This window comes from Rhinichthys klamathensis, unplaced genomic scaffold (genome assembly GCF_029890125.1).
Source record: "Rhinichthys klamathensis goyatoka isolate OS25496 unplaced genomic scaffold, OSU_Roscu_1.1 h1tg000323l_1, whole genome shotgun sequence".
Taxonomy (NCBI): domain Eukaryota; kingdom Metazoa; phylum Chordata; class Actinopteri; order Cypriniformes; family Leuciscidae; genus Rhinichthys; species Rhinichthys klamathensis.
In genome coordinates, this window is record NW_026606839.1 from 2,334,458 (window position 1) to 2,358,070 (window position 23,613).

At 38.5% G+C, this 23,613-nt stretch overlaps 1 protein-coding gene across 4 annotated transcripts; it reads right to left on the reverse strand.

The window, feature by feature from the left end:
• Positions 1–946: 946 nt before the first annotated feature.
• Positions 947–23,613, reverse strand: tpm4b (tropomyosin 4b). 4 transcript variants are annotated; one of them, XM_056271685.1, is made up of 9 exons: positions 23,451–23,612; positions 19,848–19,973; positions 8,931–9,064; positions 7,778–7,895; positions 7,592–7,662; positions 6,379–6,454; positions 5,644–5,706; positions 5,103–5,172; positions 947–1,236 (listed from the first exon to the last, which is right to left on the reverse strand). In XM_056271685.1, the coding sequence occupies exons 1-9, from the start codon at positions 23,562–23,564 to the stop codon at positions 1,154–1,156; spliced, it is 855 nt and encodes a 284-aa protein (XP_056127660.1). In that variant the 5' UTR covers positions 23,565–23,612; the 3' UTR covers positions 947–1,153. The 4 variants fall into 4 exon arrangements, with proteins under 4 accessions (XP_056127660.1, XP_056127662.1, XP_056127661.1 ...); XM_056271686.1 differs by lacking the exon at positions 947–1,236 and adding an exon at positions 2,363–2,472 and having other exon boundaries at positions 23,451–23,613; XM_056271687.1 differs by lacking the exons at positions 19,848–19,973; positions 23,451–23,612 and adding an exon at positions 15,107–15,383.

Below are 23,613 nucleotides of genomic sequence, written 5' to 3' on the forward strand. Positions count from 1 at the left end.
AAAATGCCAAAAATCTTGATCCTATAATCTTATTGATTTTTCTTTGCAAAATATTGATTGAAATAATCCAATGCAATTCTCATACTGGAAAGTGATGTGCAAATAAGTAATAATAAACATTTATTTATTTTAACAGAGGTATAAAAAACATCAAACCACAGTGAAAATAAATCTTGCAGGCATCAAGGGTACAAAATGGTCCCACAACAAACTATTAAAGACTTCTTATTGCAAAAAAAACAGTCCAATTGTTCTAAAACATAATGCCTTTACAAATTTCTTCATGGTTTTTAGTACATTCGCATACATTTCCCTAACACGTGATTTAATAATTGGTTTATTTACCGACACTTGTTGCGTTTTTACTGTTTTAAGTATAACTTCCCTCTTTATGTTCATCAAAAGAAATAAATAAAACAGCACTGACCTTCCAGGTTAGAACAAATATGGAAAAATAGTTTTAAAAAGGGAAACCTTCTTACATGCAATTATTGGTCATTATCTTTAAAGGGATAGTTCACCCAAAAACGAAAACTCTGTCAGTAATTACTCTCCCTCATGTTGTTCAACCCCGTAAGACTTTCGTTCATCTTCGGAACACAAATTTAGATATTTTTGATTAAATCTGAGAGCTGGATCACTCCTCCATAGGCTTCTTAAGGGATCGAAACTTGGCGGCCCAGAAAAGTTAAAGACATCGTTAAAATAGTCCGAGTGACTGCCTATGGAGGAGTGATCCAGCTCTCAGATTTAATCAAAAATATCTTAATTTGTGTTCCAAAGATGAACGAAAGTCTTACGGGGTTGAACAACATGAGGGAGAGTAATTACTGACAGAGTTTTCATTTTTGGGTGAACTATCCCTCAAATCCAAAAAACGTACTGTTAACTGTTAAAGGAGTATTTTGGGTTTATATTTGTATTTAATCTGCGCCAATGGGACAAATGGCAGCAACAAGACATTATTTATTATTTTTTAATGGACCAAGGTAGGTGCATTATGAAATAATCAGAGAATTACAAAGCAAAATATAGAAAATAATGGATGGAAGTAACATAACTTACAACATAAAACCAGAAACACATAAAACATTGCTGGAATGGTTGACAACTGAAAAATGTGGATTCTTCATGGATTCCTTCAATGGTTTGCTCACAAGCTGTTGAGCTCTTGGAGCGTTTGATCCAGGACTTGATGCATCTCCAGGTTCTGCTGTTTTGCCTCAGCCAGACTCTCTGAAATAAACCAGCATTACAAGACATGAATTTACCGATTCCATATAAACATCACTGATTGCTAATATTTTTGTAAACAGATTTCATAACAACCCTGCTCCCTCAGGCTTTAAACCAGTAAACTACTGTATAAACCACAGCTGGGTTACGGAAGTAAAATCCCATTCATTTTGACTGGAAATAAATTTGTAACCGATAATTCATAAACCTTTTTAAATACAGTACTACAATGTGCTCTGAGATTTTTTAAGTGATAATATATGCTTCTGTAGGAGCCACAAGTGTCAAACTATTTTAAATCAAATTTGCTATCATGGAAATGGAAACCAAGTCTTCTTGTCAACCTTAATATGTTGCATATATTTCAATATTTTGCAGTAAAATATAAATATTTCGAAAGTCTCCTGAGTTCTTACTAAACATTAGATAGCAGTACTACAGTATGCAATATTATATCTCAGCAAAAAAAAAAGTCAGCATTTCTCCTCTTCCTAATCCAGCTGTCTCATAAACCTTGTATATATTACGGATATACATCGTGAATGTTGTTGTCTCTACGAATTGCTTTTGTTTCAGTTTTGTAAGTCATTTTGCATAAAAGTGTCAACTAAATGCATAACTGTAAATGTAAGCACTATATTCAGCATTATGCTATACAAAAGAGGATCATTCACATTTTTAACATGAAGTAATTATCAATTGTGTTGTATAAAAAAGTTGATAAGTGCTTCTAAAAGAGCTACAAAGATGACTAAAAGGAGAAAGATTAAGACTAGATTTAGAGAGGCAGGAAATACGTTATATTCGTAAAAGCAAGAAATTGAAAACAAGTGGGAGTGTTCAAAGAGCAGAAAATATTTATTACATTTTAGAGGAATAACCAAACTTTAAAAGACTGCAAATATGTAAGGCACCAGGGTGAGCAGAGAAAGACAAACAGAGGCACAGCCAATCAGAAAGCCACAGGGTAATTTATGCAGAGCAGCGATGCTTGATTGAACGAGAAGGCTGTCAATCACAGTTCTGATTTAATGTAATAATGATGCCTCTGTCTTTGATGCACGTTACATCCAACATGCCCTGCCGGCATATTACAGAATAACATCTAGGCACTCATCATATTCAGCTCAAGCACTGCTGACACATAAACAGTCTATAAGGTGGTCATATCAGTCAGGGCAAGATCCAGCTCTTCACTAATGGCCTTGTAATTCTGCTTCTGAGCATAGACTTCATCTGGAGGTCAAAGGTCAAGAGCAGAAAGGAGAGGCGTTTCGGCAGAGGATGGAGGAAGCAGGAAACGGGAACAGGAAAAGGAAAAAGGAAAGAAAAGGAGGAAAAGAAAGGAAACAGTCAGTTCAACAGGTCAGAGAGGACAAGACACAGCACATCAAGTATTTGAGCAAAATCTTGGGCTACGTCTGAAATCGCATACTCTTGAGTAGGTACTACATTCGCCAAGTTGTCGTTATCATGTGACCTACAGCGTCAGCTTCCCTGCCATTCATAAATCCTCTCCCGTGGCCTCATGGGATAGTAAAGTGTCCATCATATGCACACTTCAGAATCTTGCTTCTTCATTTATTACTATAGCGCTTTATACAGTGTATTGTTTCAAAGCAACTTCATCAAATATGAGAACAATTCAATTTTGTCATTATTCAATAATCAATAAAAATTTAAATTCAATAAAAAGTATCAGTTCAATAACAATGTCAATGTTGCAAAGTTCATTAATTCTAAAACAAATTCAATTTAGCTACCGTATACAGCAGCTCTACAGAAGATATTGTATATTTTACAGTAGTGTCATTATCCAGCTGTTTGATAACATAGTCAAGCCAAAGGCTAACCATATCAACTACCGTTATTTGTTCGACGTAGTAAGCGATATATAAAACGCATTATGATTCTGATACACCGACTTTTAGACGAGCCTGTATAACTCGCTCTTCCACTTCTTCCGAATCAGTTTCTGGTTCAAACATATATGGCTTAATTAAACCATTATTTCCACTTGCCTTGGTGCAGCGTTTACTACAGTAAAGTTGAGCGACTGGATCTCTGAGCTGGTGTGAGTGAGTGGAGGCGGGGCTAATTTGCATATTCATGTTTCCGCATATACTAAATGAAGCAAGAGTGTGGAGTTACATTCAAGCTATTTTAAGGTGTGAAGAAATTAAATTTAAACACATTTAAATGTATCTTTTTGGTAATAAACAATGAGTTTTAAGGGATACAATTATTGACTACATGGGGGACTTTAAAGGGGTGGTTCAGAATTTTGGACATCAGGCCTCATTTCCAAGTTAGCCTGTGTGTTATTTATCAGTGGAGACAGTTTTCAAAAAATGTCATCCAGTTGTTCCAGTTGCATAGTTCGCCGGTGCTAGGCTAGCGCGAGTCAACGCTAACTGCTAGCCTGCCATTAAAAACAGTTTTACCCACTCCACAGTACACCAAAAGCAAATCAATTATAACGCCAGACTATCGATGTAAATGTCTGTTGAGAGAATAATGTTAGAAATCAAACTACCCTTTCATCGCATTGCAATAGTTATACTTTATTAGCACAGTCTACAGCAGCGGCGGAGTGATATTAAGTTACCTAGGCAACCGAGAGAGCCGGTCCACACATAGACAGTATAAGAAGTGGACAGAGCGATCTCATTGGAACTCAGTTGAGACAGTTGAAGCCCATTTTTAGCGATTTTTGAGCACTTCCGTTCCTGACGCGCAGACTCAAACCGACTCAAACTAAGCTTGATGACGTGAGCAACCTGTCTGACAGACGTAAATCTTCTAGTAGCTGTGCGTGAAAATGGCCAACGTTAATCTTGCAGAGACGGGGAACTTGAGCAAAGAGTTCTTTGGCGTGAGTGAGCAGGAGTAAGTATTCCGTTGCTTTTATGGACTCATTATCTATGGGCTTCTCCTCCTGTCTGTACGGTAATTTCTGTACAGCGCGACAGAGAGTCGAGTGGTTATGACGCAATCGTTAGCCTATTTTTACTAAATCTGTTTCTACGGGGCCATAATGTAACATAGAAGGTAATGGAGCCCTTTATACATTGTCGTGTTTCTTTAGAAATAAATCATGGACAAATGGAGTCTTTAAACGCCTCAGATGTAAAGTTATTCGCTGTCAAAGTGACGCCAAAATGAATGGGAGTCAATGGAAATGCTAACGCAAGTGAAGTTCTGCTACAACATGGCGGCACCCGGCCGGCTTCAACTTCCGGTCGATGGATTACCCCCTTGGGTCCACATGACAATCCCGACTGTAGTGCGCTTCGGTTCTGTGTTTACTGTTCGGCGCAGGACTACTAACCGGAGCAAAGTAAAATCCCGCCGCTGCTGAGAAAATAGTTCCTGTAAATGTATTGCGATCATTGAGATGCAAGAGTAGTTTGATTTCTAACATTATTCTCTCAACAGACATTTACATCGATAGTCTGGCGTTATAGTTTATTTGCTTTTGGTGTACTGTGGAGTGGGTAAAACTGTTTTTAATGGCAGGCTAGCAGTTAGCGTTGACTCGCGCTAGCCTTGCACCGGCGAACTATGCAACTGGAATGACTGGATGAAATTTTTTTAAAACTGTCTCCACTGATAAATAACACACAGGCTAACTTGGAAATGAGGCCCGATGTCCAAAATCCTGAACCACCCCTTTAAAAATAACAGGTCAAACATGCTAGCACTATTACCGCTCTTCTTTCTTTCACAGACCAATAAAGCTTGACTAGCTGCTGCTACACAGTCAAAGAGGACAAAGGTTAAATTCCAGCTGACGGTATTACTGACGTCATTAGTGAGGGAGGAACAGTTCATCACCGCTGGAGAACCGAGAAGCGGGAACTTACCCTCAAGGTCATCGATGGCCTTTTCCAGTTTAGCCACTGACCTTTCAGCAAACTCTGCACGAGTCTCGACCTGAGGGGAAAACACACAGAGGGAAAGATTGAGTGAAACGTCAGAGAATGGCCATGAAATATACTCTATGCAAGTGTAACGGAGGCCAGCTAGTAGTTGCTGTGCGAGTAAACCTCACTCCTCTGATCTCAATAGGCGCTCTAGCGACAGATGCTAGAGGCTGCAGTCTTTAGCCTCCTTGTTAGAGCGCCTGACTCTCACGCCGGAGACCCGGGTTCGAGGCCCGCTCGGAGCGGGTCAAGTGGGACCCGGGTGGAGGGGTTACACATGTGTGTGTCCATTATACATTTCATTTATCTAATAATGACTCATCTGGTGTAATGCAAGGAAACTCAATCACCCCTAGTTCAGTATAATAAGATTGCACGCTTGCTATGGGTTGGCTTCTGCATTGTGTACTTGTGTAAAGCATGAAAGACTTGCATGCAAAACTATTAGAATAAACAGTTGTTTTAGGTTAAACTTTCCCACCTCTTTCAGTTTATCAGTGAGAACTTTGACCTCGTCTTCATACTTGTCCTCTTTCTCCGAATACTACAGAGAGAAAACAAACAAAAGCTTATTTGGACTATTGGTTCTCAACTTCGCTTTAAAACTCAGATTTCACAGTATAGCAACATAACACCAGAATTGTTTATTGTGCAAAAGTAAATTGAATTGACAAGAAATAAATATTACAAATATTGTTGGCTCCCTGATGAATTGCTTTGTTCTGCTCTAGTAAGTCGCTTTGGATTAAAAAAAAACGTCTGCTAAATACATAAATGTAAATAATGTAAATTAAATGAATTTATATTATCATGAAATGCATTGGCCCGACAATGTATAAAAAATACTATGACATAAACTGAATATGAAAATTCACAATTTTGTCAATAAATAAACAATTGCACAAGTGTGATTTACCAGCTTAACTTTCATTGAACAAACTCTAAGCTAAATAATGTTTTATTATTATCCATAATACATAGTGGCGGATGAATTTGTGCAGTTTGACTGGACGTCAACATAAAAAAATGTGAGATACATTTTATTTTCACTTTGAAAAGTTCATAAGCTTATTTATTTAACTGTCCTAATTATGGATGTTTAAATGCTTTGTTGTATTTAACTACAGCTTTTGATCAACTTTACACTTTACACAAGACTTTACACAGAAATCCGTTTTGCCCCGTGGAATTATGGGTAATAAGTCAGCTGACTTACCTTATCTGATTGAGCTTCTAAGGACTTGAGATTATTGGTTACATTTTTCAGTTCTTCCTCCAGATCTCCACCTTTACTGTAAAAAAAATAATATATATATATATATATATATAAAATGTTTGTATTCTTCACCTTTTCACAGCTTGAATGGGAGTTCCTGACCAAGTATTTTAATAACATCAAGAGTCGTTTTCTGCTTATCAATATCAATAATCACGTCAAAATCCATAAACTTTCAAATATTTAATACGTTTTTCAACCAGCTTGGATCAGCAAGTCACTATAAAAGCTTGTTTCTGCCACAGAATTAAAAAAAATTATGTCTCATTATTCTGTCTTTATTTCTCGCAATTCCAAGTGTATATCTTGAAATCCAGATTTTAAATCTAAACCGGGAATTTCAAGAACAAACCTCGAATTGTGAGAAACCACCTTAAAGTGAATATAAAATCAAATTGGACTACTTCATGTTCCTGGTCTAATACGGCACCATTCATCAGTGCATGTTTTTCCAAAGAAAACTATTTTTGTCTTTATAATCTTTAATAAAAATGTCAGCTTGCAACTAAAATGGGTTTTGATCTCTGTTGCATGTTGACTTTAAGCTGGTTTTTCTAGCAGAGCACAAACCTGTACTGAATCTGATACGAGTTTAGTTAAGCAACTTCTGATTGGTTAAAGAGGACCTATTACGCCCTTTTACAAAGTCTTGATTTTGTTTTCTGGCTCTAGAACAGAATGCTTGGATGTTCAAAAACACATTATTTTCCTCATATTCTCCATTGTTGCGGCTCCTCTCTTCCCAGTCTGTCAGTAACGCTCTGTTCAGTTCCTGTCTCTATGAAGCCCCTCCTTCTGAAAAGCACACTGTGCTCTGATTGGTCGGCTGGAGCAGTGTGTTGTGATTGGTCAACTGGAAATGCCCCGCCCCTTTTCATAACCACCAGTTTCAACACACTACTAACTAACTCAACCAGGCCCCGCCCCTTTTATTCTCCGTATGAATTATTTAAATGAGGAATATTGTGACGTGTTCGTTCCCGGAAGAAACTCGAGGCGTTTCAGGAGTTCAGAAACACTGACATTGATATAGAGAAGAACTCATTCATGTTAAAACAGCAACATTACACACTAAAGAAAGATGAACATGTAAAAAAGCACATTAGGTCCTCTTTAAAATCTGTTTACTGTGTTGAACTTTGTGGGTACTAACAGTTCTGCAATCTCTGCTCTCTCTTCTGCCCTTTCCAATTCACCCTCCAAAATCACCAGCTTACGAGCAACCTGCAAACACACACACACACAGACGCATTTACTCAGAGAGGATATTTACAGAACCACTCCTGATTCAAATGATAAAGTATCCGTAAACTGTATAATAAGTGTGTGTGCGGCGGACCTCCTCGTATTTGCGGTCGGCATCCTCTGCGATGTTTTTGGCTTCTTTGAGCTGTATTTCCTGAATTTCCATTTTCTCCTCATCTTTCATCGCACGGTTTTCAATCACCTTTATGCCTCTGGATGCGAAACACACACAGATAAACAGATCATACACATGTTTTGTTAAGCATTTTATTGTTGGCCATTCTTAGTGAACAATTTCATTCCCTAAATAATGCATGCATTTTAGTGTGCAACTGATGTACATTCACATCCGATTATAGTGTTTGTTAATATTTTGATTTAGATTTAATTTTTGATTTAGATTTATTTTTTTATTTCAGTTAAAGTTTTAATAATTTTATTGTTTTTGTCTTTAAAAAAATGGCAAAATTTTTTTTTATAATTTTTTTATTTATTAGGTCTAGTTGATTTCATTTTAGTAATTTAAGTAGATCAAGTTAAACTAAGCAGAAATAAAATAAGTTTATGTTGTTTTATAATTGTATTTTATTTCAGTAAATGTTTATATTGTTACAAATAACAATTTTATGGTTTTAGTTTTAGCTTTAGTTAACAATAATAACCCTGATGTACATGAAATAACACTTGTCACATTATGCAAAGCAGAGAGGATTGCTAAACTCAAAAATCTGCAGTGAAATAAAGCTAACAAAAATTAAACAAACTTTTATAGCCATTAACTTATGCCAAGTGTTTTATCTTATTAACTGAGGTACCATTATGTTAAGACTGAACACAGAGGGAATGATGATAATAAGGTGGATATTATGACAATATTTGGTTCTGACCTGTCATTTTAGCATTGAAACCCTTGAGAACTGAACTGAGCTGGATGATGACATCACTCTTTTATGCAGAGCTGCTTTATAGATGATTTGAACTCATTCTATAATTGATTAACTTTATGCAGTTATTGAACCAAACTGAATCAACACTGAACTGATTCAGCTAAACAAAGATTGTTTACTGTAGTCTTTTTAGAGCTGATTTACAGCAGAAATTAATTCTGTTCGCATCACTGAATGATTATTTTCCTGTTTAACCATGTAAAGCTGTTTTGCAACGGTCTATATTGTGTAAAGCGATACAGAAATGATACAGAAATGTGTGTGTGTGTGTGTGTGTGTGTGTGTGTGTATAATACTGACCTCTCGCTCTCATCCGCCGCCTTCTCTGCCTCCTCCAGTTTCTGAAGCGCAGTGGCCAGTCTCTCCTGAGCTCGGTCCAGTTCCTCTTCCACCAGCTGGATCCTGCGGTTCAGAGCGGCTACGTCACCCTCCGCCTGTGCACATACAGAGAAGCAGTGGTTAAAGATCCCCGTTATAATCGAAAGGAATAAGGGAGGATCAAAGATCCTTAAGGAACAAGTGGCGCTCACTGCAGAGCCAAATGATACTCCCATTACGCCCAGAGAGGGGGAGCTGGGTGTCAAGCTCCGCCCATTATGACCAGAGAGGTGGAGCTGGGCGTCAAGCTCCGCCCATTATAACCAGAGAGGCGGAGCTGGGCGTCAAGCTCCGCCCATTACGACCAGAGAGGGGGAGCTGGGCGTCAAACTCCGCCCATTATAACCAGAGAGGGGGAGCTGGGCATTAAGCTCCGCCCATTATGACCAGAGAGTTGGAGCTGGGCGTCAAACTCCGCCCATTATGAACAGAGAGGTGGAGCTGGACGTCAAGCTCCCCCCATTACGACCCGAGAGTTGGAGCTGGGCGTCAAGCTCCGCCCATTATGACCAGAGAGGGGGAGCTGGGTATCAAACTCCGCCCATTATAACCAGAGAGGGGGAGCTGGGCGTCAAGCTCCGCCCATTATGACCAGAGAGTTGGAGCAGGGCATCAAGCTCCGCCCATTATGGCCAGAGAGTTGGAGCTGGGAGTCGAACTCCGCCCATTATGATCAGAGAGGTGGAGCTGGACGTCAAGCTCCGCCCATTACGACCCGAGAGTTGGAGCTGGGCGTCAAACTCCGCCCATTATAACCAGAGAGGTGGAGCTGGACGTCAAGCTCCGCCCATTATGACCAGAGAGGAGGAGCTAGACGTCAAGCTCCGCCCATTACAACCCGAGAGTTGGAGCTGGGCGTCAAGCTCCGCCCATTACAACCAGAAAGGTGGAGTTGGGGGTTAAACTCCGCCCATTAAGAGCAAAGAGGGGGAGCTGGATGTCAAGCTCCACCCATTATTACCAGAGAGAGTGAGCTGGACGTCAAGCTCCGCCCATTATGACCAGAGATGGGTAACTGGACGTCAAGCTCCACCCATTTTGACCAGAGAGGCGGAGCTAGGCATGTGAAAGCTTTTTACCCACAAAGAGTGAAAGCTCATTGTTTCAGTTTGACTCATTTGAATGAGAGTGTCCTCTGGCTCCTGCACAGATCACAGTGGGCCTCACCAAAGTCCTTTTAGGTCTCTGGCCTCACGGCTCAAACACGCATGTCATTATCATACCATTATAACTCCTTAAAAGTCACAAAGCAAAATGAGCAAAGATATTGGCTACAAGGAAAATATCAAACGCTTTTGGTCTTCAATGCACAGATATGTTAAGTAATGGAATTTACAGTTATTACGTTTCATTAAAGTATTTAATCCTATACTGTATAATATTTTATATATGAATTTAATAAACATGATCAAAACTTTGCTGATAAACCCAATCTATAACATGCCGTCTGTTTTACATTGCTTTATATGTTGTAAACAGAGTTTTTATCATAAAGCTAAGCACTTAAATAGCATCAGATATAGAGTGATGACTGATATTTATATGCATTTTATGTAAGTATTCTATTATACTGTTATAAGATCTCATTGGTTTACATTAAAGCTATCAGAATTGCCTCTTACTTTTTGTCCACTACCGCCATCTGAACTAAACTGCATATCAGGGAAAGCAAGAACTGATAAGAACTGATAAGAATGTAAAGGTGTTGAAATGCAATGTAAGTCGCTTTGGATAAAAGCGTCTGCCAAATGCATAAATGTAAATATCTTTGCTCATTTTGATTATTATTCAGGCTTTACGGGGTTAACTCCGTCTCAGATGTTTCTCCTATACACAAATGACTCAGTTTGTGTCATAGAGTAAGAGTTTAGAGCTATAAAATGAATGCGAATAACAGCTCAGATCATTTGAGACTGGGGTCAGTATAGGATGTTTGTCCACGAAACCATTCACAAGTAAATCAACTAGTGCTGATGTTCCTGGAGAGCATAAATCTGTTCTATATCTGCTGGAGGTGTAGCCTGGCTCCGCCCTCCTACGCACTTCCGCTCAATTTTATTTTCCTTCAGTACTACGTCTGGGATTGTGCTGTAGACTTTGGTTTCCAGAAATAATTTTTTTACCGGTCCAATCAGCGAACAGAGGGAGTGGCTGAGAACGATGACGTTGATGTAGCGCGTCAGTTTGAGTTGGAGTTCAGTAACGGCAGCGAAGAAAGACGTGAGAAAATCTATTCGGTCCGTTGTTGCAAAACTGCCGAATATACAGAAGTTAAAGCCGGAGCAAGATCAATGTTTGCTAAGTGTTGTTGGTGGCCATGATGTTGTGGCCCTCCTCCCCACGGGGTTCGGGAAAAGTTTGATTTTCCAGCTCACTCCGCTAGTGGTGAATGAGTTAGCTAAGGCGAACGATAGGATGCAAAGCCGATAGTTGTTGTCGTCTCCTCTTGTTGCACTAATGGAGGACCAAGTGAGGGAGGCAGAGAGGTTAGGAGTTGGTGCTGGGCAGCTCGGTGTGCACGATGATCACTGTACAGCATTTGCGGCAGATCCGAAACGACTGCAGCGGCGTATTGTTAATGATTACACCCAGCTTCGACAGTTGACTGAATACATCACTGTCCTTAGTGTCAAATATACATTTAGAATTGTTCCTTGAACTCTTAAATTCGATGAACAAAACATGCAGCTCTCGTTGACAGACATCTTATTCTAAACATAATCCTCTGATCATTCGGACTTGTTTTTTTTTATTGCTTAAAACAATACACAAGTAATAACAGAAAACATAATACAAAAACAAACAAAAAATAATAATAAAAACAAAAATAAAACAGTAGGGGGATAATATAAAATAAACATGAACAAGTTAAGAGAATTACATGACACTGAAAAAAGGAAAATAATTACAAACAGATAATGTTTTTAAGGCTTTTTTTTGTTCTCAGACAACTTAATTGAAAAGAGGTATTTTTAAAATTATTTCACAAATATAAGAAAGAGAGGTTTAGCATTTAGATATTTAGATTTATGAATATGGAATTCGGACAGACTTGTTGTTTCCAGCCGGTTTCGACGCATGACATACGTCACGACCACACGTTAGCGATTGGCTATGGCAGATCCTGAGTGACGCTGGGCAGATCCAATAGTTTTGAACTTTAACAGAGAACCCGCCTACAAGGAAGTAAACGTTTCTCAATGGAGCGAGGCCAGACTCTCTGTACAAATGAAATGTACGAGAGTCTGGTAGAACCAGGCTACTGGAGGTGAGGAACCACATCATAAATCCTTTCAGATCATTGCATCTGCTGCATAGTAAGTGACAACTCGTGCCTTTCCAAAGCTGTACGGCTGAAAAGACATCTGGGTCAAGAGTTTCAGAGCAAACTGCAACAAATAAGACAGGAAGTGAGGATGTAAAGAATGTTTGCTGCTGTATTCCATTCTTAGAAGAAAAGGTTCTAAATGGAACTTTAAAGGGTTCCGTCAGGCTCTTCATCTATAGAGAGTCCCTCCCCTCCGCTTCCGGCTCATGGGACCTTATTTCGGAAAAAATCTGTATGGTAGTCAATGGCGAGACACAACTTGTCTTTTTATTCCGTCTGAACTGTGCCCTGAATTACACATATGATGTTTGTCAATTTAAAAGATAATTATGAAAGTCAAGAAAGTCACAGTTTGTCATGAAACAGAAGAGTAGCATTTAGTTTAATGTGAAAATCGCTCAATGAACTACATCTCCCGGGAAGCGAAACACAGAGCGAGATCCGCTGCTCGTGTGTGTGCAGTCTGGTACAAAACACTCAGGCGTGACGGCGTAACGTTACGATTATAACGGAAGACTATAGAAACACTGACAGACGTTAGCTTCAGTAAAGTTAGCTTCAGTAAAGTTAGCATCAGTAAAGTTAGCTTCAGTAAAGTTAGCTTCAGTAAAGTTAGCTTCAGTAAAGTTAGCTTCACTCATTGAGAGGAAATGTGCCTTTGGGGTTTGTAGTCTTTGTAATTACGTATTTTCACAGTCTTATACCTCAACAGTTTCACATCAAACTGCGACTTTCTTGACTTTAAAATGTATCTTTTAAATTGACAAACATCATATGTGTAATTCAGGGCACAATTCAAATGAGATCAAAATATTTGTTGTCTCTCGCCATTGACTACCATACAATATTTTTCCTAAATAAGGTCCCATGGTGGTCGACCGGAAGGGGAGGGGCTTAGGCTCTCTATAGAGCCTTTTAGGGGTTCCCATCATGGCATCATGTTATGGGTTTAGTTTAATGTTTAAAACAGGTCTAAGTGAGCAGAAATTATGATGAGGTAACAGGTTTGATGTTTGATGTGGAAAACGGTTTGGAGTTTTTTCCAGATTCAGTCACTTCAAAAATAACGTTTTTCTCACCTCCAGGTTAAAGTGGTTTTCCAAACCCACCCTGAGAGACAGTATTTTGTGTGCACATTCAACACTTTATCATTCGCCAGGGGGGATTTTGTCCTTAGTTAGCTCTTGAGTTCACAACTGTTAGTTGTTTACCCCTTCTATGTTATTTGGTTTCGTCAAGCTGTTATATAAGCTCCTTTCTGTGTCTGTGTGAGAAGGTCAGTTTTTTAGTTCAGTTAACTTTGTGTTACAGGTCTATGTATTAAAACTTATATTTAGTTACTTTTTTTTTGCTGACCTCTTTAAGGCCTAGTTATTAAATTTGGTCTTCATGTAATTTTCCAACATTTTGGGTAATAAACCCCTTTTTTGAAACAGTCTCCTGTGTCCTCTAGCCTCACTGCTTTGGTCCCTGACAATTGGACCAAATGGACAAGCTGATTTAAAACCCATCAAGTTAAAAGTATTTTAAATCACACCAAAAGTCCATTTATGTATAGACACAAACCTTAAAGTCTTGACTACAAAAAAAACCAAAAAATTTTTCCACCATTATTGCCCAAGTTCATTTAAAACTGGTTGACTATAGAGGGGCATGTGGTCACATTATGGGGTAAGTTGTCACAATGGGAAAGTGCACTGATTTGTACTAGCCATATTCAACAACTTACATAACATACCTTCAGCAAAAGTAAAGCAATTATAAAACACAAACCAATTGTTGTGACCAAAATAAACTAAAGAAGAAGAGGATAAAACAAGAGTATTTTGTTAAAACAAGAGTATTTTTATTTTAAAAATGCCCGGTTGGGGCAAATCGTCATGATATTATTTGGTCAAAACAATGGGTTGATATTTTTGTATAGCCTATTTTTATGTGTGTTTATAATTGCTTTAGGTAGCATAATTTTACAGTGTCAGTTACATACATTACATGTATTTCCTATAACATTAAATTATGCATAATTACATGCATTCAAACCTAAACCAAACCAAGCCCTAATCCTAACCTTATAGTAAGTATGTATAGTTACTTAATATTACTCAGTACTTAAATGTATAATTACAGTGTAAAGACACCTTAAAATAAAGGGTTACACTTTATTTTAAGGTGTCACAGTGTAATTACTGAGTAATATTAATTAACAACATGTAGCCTACTTACTATATGGGTTAGGGAAGGATTAGGGTTCGGTTGAAGGTTATAGTTGCATGAAATTATACACAATTTACTGTTCTTACATGCAACATATGTAACAATGACACTGTAAACTAAAGTTTTCCCAAATAAAGTGTTATAAAATGTTATATTGTTTAAGTTTAGGATATAAATAACAAAAACTATTAAAAGGCAGAGTTTCACTGTAAATGTATTTAGCCTACACCACATTGTGACAACATGCCCCGCTATAGTGCCACGCTAAACTGAATACTATTGACTTGAGTAAACAATGTGACAACTAGCCCCGGTCTCACCTATTGGGATTTCTGAGGATACAATTCCCCAAAATAACATACTCAGATATAAACGACTGTAAAATAAAACAAGCAGTTGTGCAACTGGACCTGGCAACTTCACCAACACGTTCACTAAAGTGTGACAACTAGCCCCGGTCTCCACTATTTGTGTTCGGCGAGCACTGAAACGAGTGAAAAGCGTCAGACAGCAACAGGAGAGAAAGAAAGAGGAGGAAAGATCATGGATTCCTCACTTTCTCTCGCAGGTCTCGTTCATTGTCCAGTTGCGTCTGCAGAAACTGCGCTCTGTCCTGCGCCTCGTCCGCCTGGAGCTGCAAACACTGGATCTTCCTCTTCACGGCGTCTAAAGACTTCACAGACATCTCCAAACCTTACCAAACACCTGAGCGAAGTGTCGGAATAAATCACTGCATAAGTAAAGAGCGCAGATGTGGATCCGCTGCTTAGAAAAGTCGCAAACTTTCCATCGGCGCGCGGCGCTGCAAAATGAGGAATCCTGGGAAAAAAGGCAGGAATGCGCAAAAAAAAAAAAGAGTCCAATCCCAGGAAGAAGATGCGGGTTTCAGATGACATTGGGGGTGGTGTTCCTGTTTGACTTCTGCTACTATTATGTGCTGACTTCTGGACATATTTGGTGTATCTTATGAATGACCACGTGTGATTGCATCAGGTAAAATCTTCAATGCACAGAAAATAAGCACTTTTCACACTCGTTTAAATCATTTATTCATTAACAATGTTAACAGAGGACATACATGCATCACATCGGAATTCAGTCATTTTTCTGAAACGTCATGCACATTTACAACACACTCTCAGATGACGTATAGGCTATTAATACGTTTAATAGGGTTATGTTGTGGAAATCCCCAAATATGGAAATCTTTTTTTTCACTCATTTTTCTATAGTATAAATTACAAGCAATTACACCCCAAATGTGATTTTTAAAGCGTTGTATTTGTTTGTACAAGTTTATACAAATATTATACAACTAAGTTAACATGCTTGGTGAGTCGGAAAATTGTTTTAATCCTTATATCCTAACAACAAAAAATAAAGTGACGCCCATGAGATGAAGCTATATCCTATTTAAATCATGCATCTGTTATTATTTTCAAGAATACACACAAATACATAAGATTTTTAAGTGTATCTGCATGTGAGACACAGTTGTACATAACTCAAATACATCTGCTCGGTCGCTCACACACACTGAGAAGGGCTCCACATGTTCCCCAGAACACAGATTCTTCAGGAGCTGATTATTGGCCCTCGTACGGGTTATGGGGCGGATCAGACAACTTGCTCCCAATGAACTGCATGCTGATGAATTTTGCATGCTGAGTTCTATTGTCTGACTCATTCAAATATATGATAATCGCATGAGCCACGTTGAAACAGATTTGTAAAATGTGATAAACACACACCTGTGACTGTTAGTGCACATTTTATATCAATTCTCCATTGCTTTATTGTCAGACTAATGTTGCATTACTTGCCAGAAGAATACTTTCTCCAATTATTATGCCATTATTTATTAAACCATGATGTGTGCCAATGCTTTTGCCACTGTTTTTTGAAAGCAAGCCAAGATTTACCACAGTTAAGGGTGTTTATAGGGTTAAATCAGTTTAACGCAATTAAAGTCTTGAATGGCTGATGGCCTCAATCAAACCTCAGTGTGAAGACAACAAGAGTGAGTGATAAATCAATTCATTTTAAATGAGAATTCACTGCATGACGCTATTGCAATAGCATTTGTGTTCGATTCAGTGAATTCCAGCATGTGTGGGAGTATTTTTGCAAATGGTTTAGTGAGCTGCAGACGACTGGAGTGTGTGTGTGTGTGTTTCTCCCCCCATGAGTTGGATTCATTAGATTCAAGGGCTGAAGGTTCATTGTTTGCTTTAGTTGAATTCCTCACATTCCTGCGCTGTGTGTGTGTGTGTGTGTGTGTGTGCAATTGTGACTGAAAGGAAAGAAATGAAGTGAACTTCATGCTCTGCACACTGTTGCCTTGTATAGAAATATTACACAAGTTAAGAGATTGTGCCATCATGATCTAATTTAGGAACGTCTGGATTTTTAAATCTAATTTGTCAAAATAATGAAACAGAAACAACCTATCAGTATTTTTAGAGCTTATGGGGCAAGTCAATTTTAAGACAGCTTACCTATCATTTAAAATAAATAGTTCAACAAAAATAACGAATAAAGAATATCTCTGTTCCAAAACCCACTGCTTCCTAACCTTCAATTTCAATTAACTTTGTTTTAAAACACAACAAAGAAAAAAAAAAAGTGTTTTTATGATTAAACACATTATAAGTTTATTTATAAAGCATTATGCATGCATTATAATGCATAAAGAAACCAATTATGATGCATTATAAATGCATGCTTTATCTGGTGTTATAAAGTCATAACCACAAGCACTATTTTGTAAGTGCTATAATGTATTGTAATATTGTTATGATTATTTACCAGACAACATATTATAATGTTGTTTTAAGGCATTATGCATGCATTATAATTCATTAAGAATACCTTTATAATGCATTATAAATACAGGCTTCATAGAAAGTGTTACCATGTTTATTTTTTTTGTTGCTTTTTCTTTGTAATTTTTGGTGAAATTTACTAGCAATTTCTGAGTGAAACTTGTTTCAGCGTAAATCCTACAACAAATGTTTGTCAGTGTCGTGTATTTAAAGCAATGCATTCTGTGATTGTCAAAAGAAGGTATCTTAGAAAACGGTGTCTAAGTTTTGGAACAGAGCTTATTTCTTCATTTTCCACACTGTGAAAACATACAGTGATGCATTCAAGCTATGGCTTTAGGCTTATACAATATATAATATCAGTTCATGCATCAAGCCGTCAAATTGATTTATATAGTGCTTTTCACAATATAAAAAATCAGTTTAAAGCAGCGTTGCAGAAAACCATGACATTAATGTGTATAATATCTTAAAATCTTCATGCTTTATAGTCACATTTGGCAGATTAGAGCTGGATGATAATATTGCGTACATTTAGCAACGATTCAAGCAATCCAGATTTGCTTTATATATATATCACTGTATGTGAGTGTACTGTATGTATGCGGATAAAGTTGAACATGCACATTTTATATAAAGAGCTAGGCGATAATTAAAGGAGTAGTTCACTTTAAAATGAAAATTAGCTCACCCTCAAGCCATCCTAAGCTCGAATTTTACTTTGTAACGTGTTAAATATGAATCTTGTTCTTACACAAACTCATCGCTTTGCTTCAGAAGGCCTTTATTAACCCCTGGAGCCGTTTGGAGTTCGTTTATCATGGATGGATGCACTTTTTTGAGCTTCAATCTGTTGGTTGCAATCCACTGCCATTATCAAGCTTGGAAGAGCCAGGACATTTTTTAATATATAACTCCGATTGTATTCGTCTGAAAGAAGAATGTCATGTACATGGCTTGATGGTGAGTAAATCATGGGCTAATTTTCATTTTAAAGTGAACTACTCCTTTAAGTTCCATTTTGCGATAAAAGTTGCGACATCAGTTTATGCAACGCTATCTCACGACCAATTCGTACGAATTCATACGAGTGATTAAAAGGTGGCTAATTCGTACTAAACTTATACGACCTCACTCGTGCGAATGGGCTCTATGCACGGCGGTATTTCCGGTGAAGGTCTAAGGATGCTGGATTACTTCCGCCGATCGTAGAGTCCAATGCTATACCGAGAATTTATATTGGTTTTTATACTCAATTGCTATACTAAAGAAACGTTAGTCACAAAAAAAGACAAAACAGACACTCCTCATTTTGTTTATGCTTCTGTGTTTATTATATTAAATAAACATAACTATATATAAAATTACATCTAAACGTATTAAAGTTTCGTTTCAAAGGCGAGAGGACAGTCAATTTTGAAGACTCTGCCATAATCCCGTTTTCCTTGGTTTTCCTCCGCTTTAAATCTCCCCAACCGGAAACGCACGAGCATCCTTGCGTCAAACGCGGAAGTTATGCGTGCATATAGCCCATTTGTACGATTTGTCTAAACCCACGTGATGGGTAGGTTTAGGGGCGGGGTCAGGGATAGGTCATTCGTACGAATTCATACGAGTTTGGTAACTCGTAAAATATGTACGAATTAGCAAAAATTGTACGACTAAAAAAAAAAATGCATGCAATGCAATAAGTTGGTTTGGATGAAAGTGTCGACCAAATGCATAATGCAAATGTATAAAAATATATAAGTCATAATGTCTTTTCGAAGCTTGACGTGGTGTCATTGTATGGATCAAATAAGCATTTCATAATAAGCTAATTATTTATACTGTCCCTTTAAGAATTCTGCAGCACATTCTCTCGCGTTGAAAGAATGCAGCTCTGGGACGGAGGACGTCACGTCCAGACAGTTTTTTATAATGTTTCTTGGTTGTGCAGCTCTGGCTCTCATATGCTTTGCGGTCTGGATTTTCTCCCTGTGGGTTTCAGAGGTGGCTCTCGCCCTAAATATCCATTTCCTCAGCATGTGAGCCCGGATTCCACAGTTAAAAAAATAAAAAAAGGCCGATGAGTTCAAGTAGACCTAAGCCTTGCTAAAAAATTGCACACTGAAGACGTTTGGCGTCTGTGGGGCGTCCGGTAACAGAATGATTGGGAAATACATTTATTCGAGGCTGTCAACGGTAGCCGAAAAGGAATGTGGGGAAACTTTTTCTTCCCATTTTTCCACATGGAGCTGCTGACATGCTCCCACTATGATTAAAGCACCTTTGTCGCTGGAATGAGAACAATCTGTCTGAACCTTCGCATCCCGGCCAGGTGCAAAGATTTGCCACATGCATATAAAAGCTATGAGGGAGTTATTATCGTGATCACATGTGTTTTTGATGATGCAGTTTAACTGAAACCTGTCGTCTCATTGAAGAGAAATGATTTTATTGGTAAACAGCGTCTAACGCTTGAATACTCACGTCTGACGCCTTTTTCTCAGACAGCTCCAGCTTCTCCTGAGCCTCTTTGAGAGCTTCTGAATATTTATCCAGTTCATCTTCAGTTCCTTTCAGTTTCTTCTCTAGACCAAGCAACTCATCCTCGAGCTGATGAAACACAACCAACAACAGAACATATTAACATGGATGGATAGATAGAAAGATAGATAGATAGATAGATAGATAGATAGATAGATAGATAGATAGATAGATAGATAGATAGCATTATTATTATGATTGACCCCTTGAGATGGATGGATGGATGGGTGGATGGATGGATGGATGTAGGAAGGAAGGAAGGAAGGAAGGATGGATGGATGGATGGATAGATGGATGGGTGGATAGATGGAGGATGGATGGATGATAGATAGATGGAGGATGGATATATAGATAGATAGATGGATGATGGATGGGTGGATAGATGGATGGATAGATAGATGGATAGATAGATAGATAGATAGATAGATAGATAGATAGATAGATAGATAGATAGATAGATAGATAGATAGATAGATAGCATTATTATTAGGATTGACCCCTTGAGATGGATGGATGGATGGATGGATGGATGTAGGAAGGAAGGAAGGAAGGATGGATGGATGGATGGATAAATAGATAGATAGATAGATAGATAGATAGATAGATAGATAGATGAAGGAAGGATGCATGGATGGATGGAGGAAGGAAGGATGAATGGATGGATGGATGGAGAAAGGATGGATGGATAGATGGATGAAGGAAAGATGGATGCATGGATGGATGGATGGATGGAGGAAGGATGAATGGATGAAGGATGGATGGATGGATGGAGGAAGGAAAGATAGATGGATGGAGAATGGATGGATGGATGGATGGATGGAGGAAGGATGGATGGATGGAGGAAGGAAAGATGGATGGATGATAGATAGATGGATGCATGTATGGATGGAGGATGGATGGATGGAGGAAGGATGGATGGATGGATGGATGGATAGATGATGGATGGATAGATGATGGATGGATGGATAGATGGATGGGTGGATAGATGGAGGATGGATGGATGATAGATAGATGGAGGATGGATGGATGATAGATAGATGGAGGATGGATATATAGATAGATAGATGGATGATGGATGGGTGGATAGATGGATAGATAGATTGATATATATATATAGATAGATAGATAGATAGATAGATAGATAGATAGATAGATAGATAGATAGCAAATGAAAGTGATATATTGTTTGATCTTCATTGCCCTTTCAAGAAAGTTCAGCGAGAGAGTTCATGTTCATGTGTTGATAGTTGAGTGTATTTTCAGATGCATCTACATGAACTACATGATTCTCTGAGGACATTGTGAAACACACGGCTCAGCATTAATAAACTGATCAGTGTGTGTGTCCTCAGAGACGCTGATATTACCGTCTGCAGCTGCGACTCAAACATCAGTGATGTCACTGTCAGACTGACAGGGCTTTACTCGAATTCTGGAATTCTGTTTGTGTGATTCTAATTCTAGAATCTGGAATCTTCTGAACATCATCACTTACATTCCATCAACTCCTTTATTAGCGCCACCGGTGGCCACTACGTGAACTGCAGCAGCTCTCGTGCTCGTGTAACGCACACGAGACTGAACGATTCAATGGCCTAATATACTCACAACGAAGTTATTTTTCGGTCTTCGCTTAGAGGTAAAAAGAAGTTAGAAAACCTTAGTTTGCAGCGATATACGAACGCCGAAAACACTGAGAGTGATATTTAGATGAAGATGTGAATATGTGCTGCGCTTTTTAATACACAATAACAGCGGTGGGAATAAAGCAGCAGTCCAGAAAACATCTGATCATATCGATGTGGATATGTTTACACCAGCTCTGCGATTCACCGACATCATGTCGACAGATGAGGTAATTAAAATTACACTGTTATGAGTGAGAATATAGACTATATGACCTATATATTTCTGACAATGTGAGACTATAGTATCGTGAACATTCATTTAAAGGTGCTCTAAGCGATGTCACGCGTTTTTTAGGCCAAAACATTTTTTGTCACATACAGCAAACATCTCCTCACTATCCGCTGGCTGCCTGTCCCCTGAACACACTGTAAAGAAACGCGATCTCTGTAGACAGCCCAGGCTCCACAAACAGCAACAAAAGCAAACTGCGGCGACCCGCTCCCCGAAACATAACAAACTGTTCCAGCCAATGACCGACAAGAAGGACTTGGGGGCGGGGTTTGGGGGGTTAGTGTGCGGATGAGGAGGAGGGAGGGTCTAGCTAGCCTCCGTTTTGTTTGACAATAGTTCGAACGTCAACAAGAAGTGACGTCACCCAGGATCGCTTAGAGAACCTTTAATGTGTCATTGAATTTCAGAGAGGCTCTCGGGAGCGTGCGTAACCGTCACATGATCACATCCTTGTGATTTTCCAGGCAAAAACGTCCCGAGTCCTTTACATAAAAATCAGTTTCATAGACAACCTAAAAAAGTCAGGGAAGGTCTCGTTTAAAACATTTTTTTTTTTTACGATTTATTACAAGCTGTTTACACATTGGCAATACTACTAATATTAATAATATAAACGAGGAATACATGAAAATTCTTACATATTCTTTACAATGGTCTTGGGTGAACTGAAAATGTTTATAATACAGGCATGCTGTATCTCTGAGTCTGGAATGTGTGGGAATGTCGAAGGGTTTGTGGGATGCTGCACTCCAGAGACATGTAAACAACCCCAAACACACACACACACACACACACACACACACAGGCCCAGAGAAACAGCTGGCACGCTTCGGGATTATTCCTGCCCTGGATACCATCATCCCTCAGTGGGGTCTGGGAATGAAGCCAGAGTTCCCATGCCTCCTTAAACGATTCAGATGGCATATTGTGAAAAATTACTCCAAATTAGAGATTTCTTTGGCTGCTATATCTCATTTAAGCATGTTACATAAACTGAATTCAGGAAAACAAACGTCATCCTAGCGACCTTAGACACTATAAAAAGTATTTTGTTAATGTTTTTAATAGGGATGCACGATATATCGGCCACATTATCGGTATCGGCCGATATATGATCATTTTTAATGTTATTGTTATCGGCCCGACAAAGAAAATTTAGCCGATATATTAAAGCCGATAAATAATGTATTATATCCTTCAGCTGAGACGCTTCAGATGCGCACTGTTCAACATGATGCTTTTAAACTGCTTGAAATATGATTGAAATCACTTTAAAAAAGGAAAATCCAGTTAAAGTGCTGCAAGTCTGTCATATCGGCTACATAACATTATAATGAGAACATCATAATTGTGTTTGTATCTTGGCTTTTAATGGCGAGGCTTTTGTTTTTATAATCAGGCTCTCAAAAATTATCTAAAAATTTGGATTTAGATTTATCTGCCAATATATCGGTTATCGGTATCGGCCAAAATTGTCATATCGGTGCATCCCTAGTTTTTAAGCATGCAAACTTTTAAATAACTTGTATATCAAAGTAAAACCATAGTGTCTGAAAGCATTACACTGGTACATACTTTAATCTCAGTTAACAGACACTGATACGCGTGTGCTCGTCCTCCTCTCACCTGTTTGCATTTGTCTTCCGCTGATTTCTTATCAGACTCGGCCTGTTCTGCCCGGTCGATGGCGTTCTCCTTATCCAGCTTCAGCATCTGCATCTTCTTCTTAATCGCCTCCATTTTTACTCTTTAGCTCTTGGAGTGTCTGACCAGAGAGAGAATGAAGAGG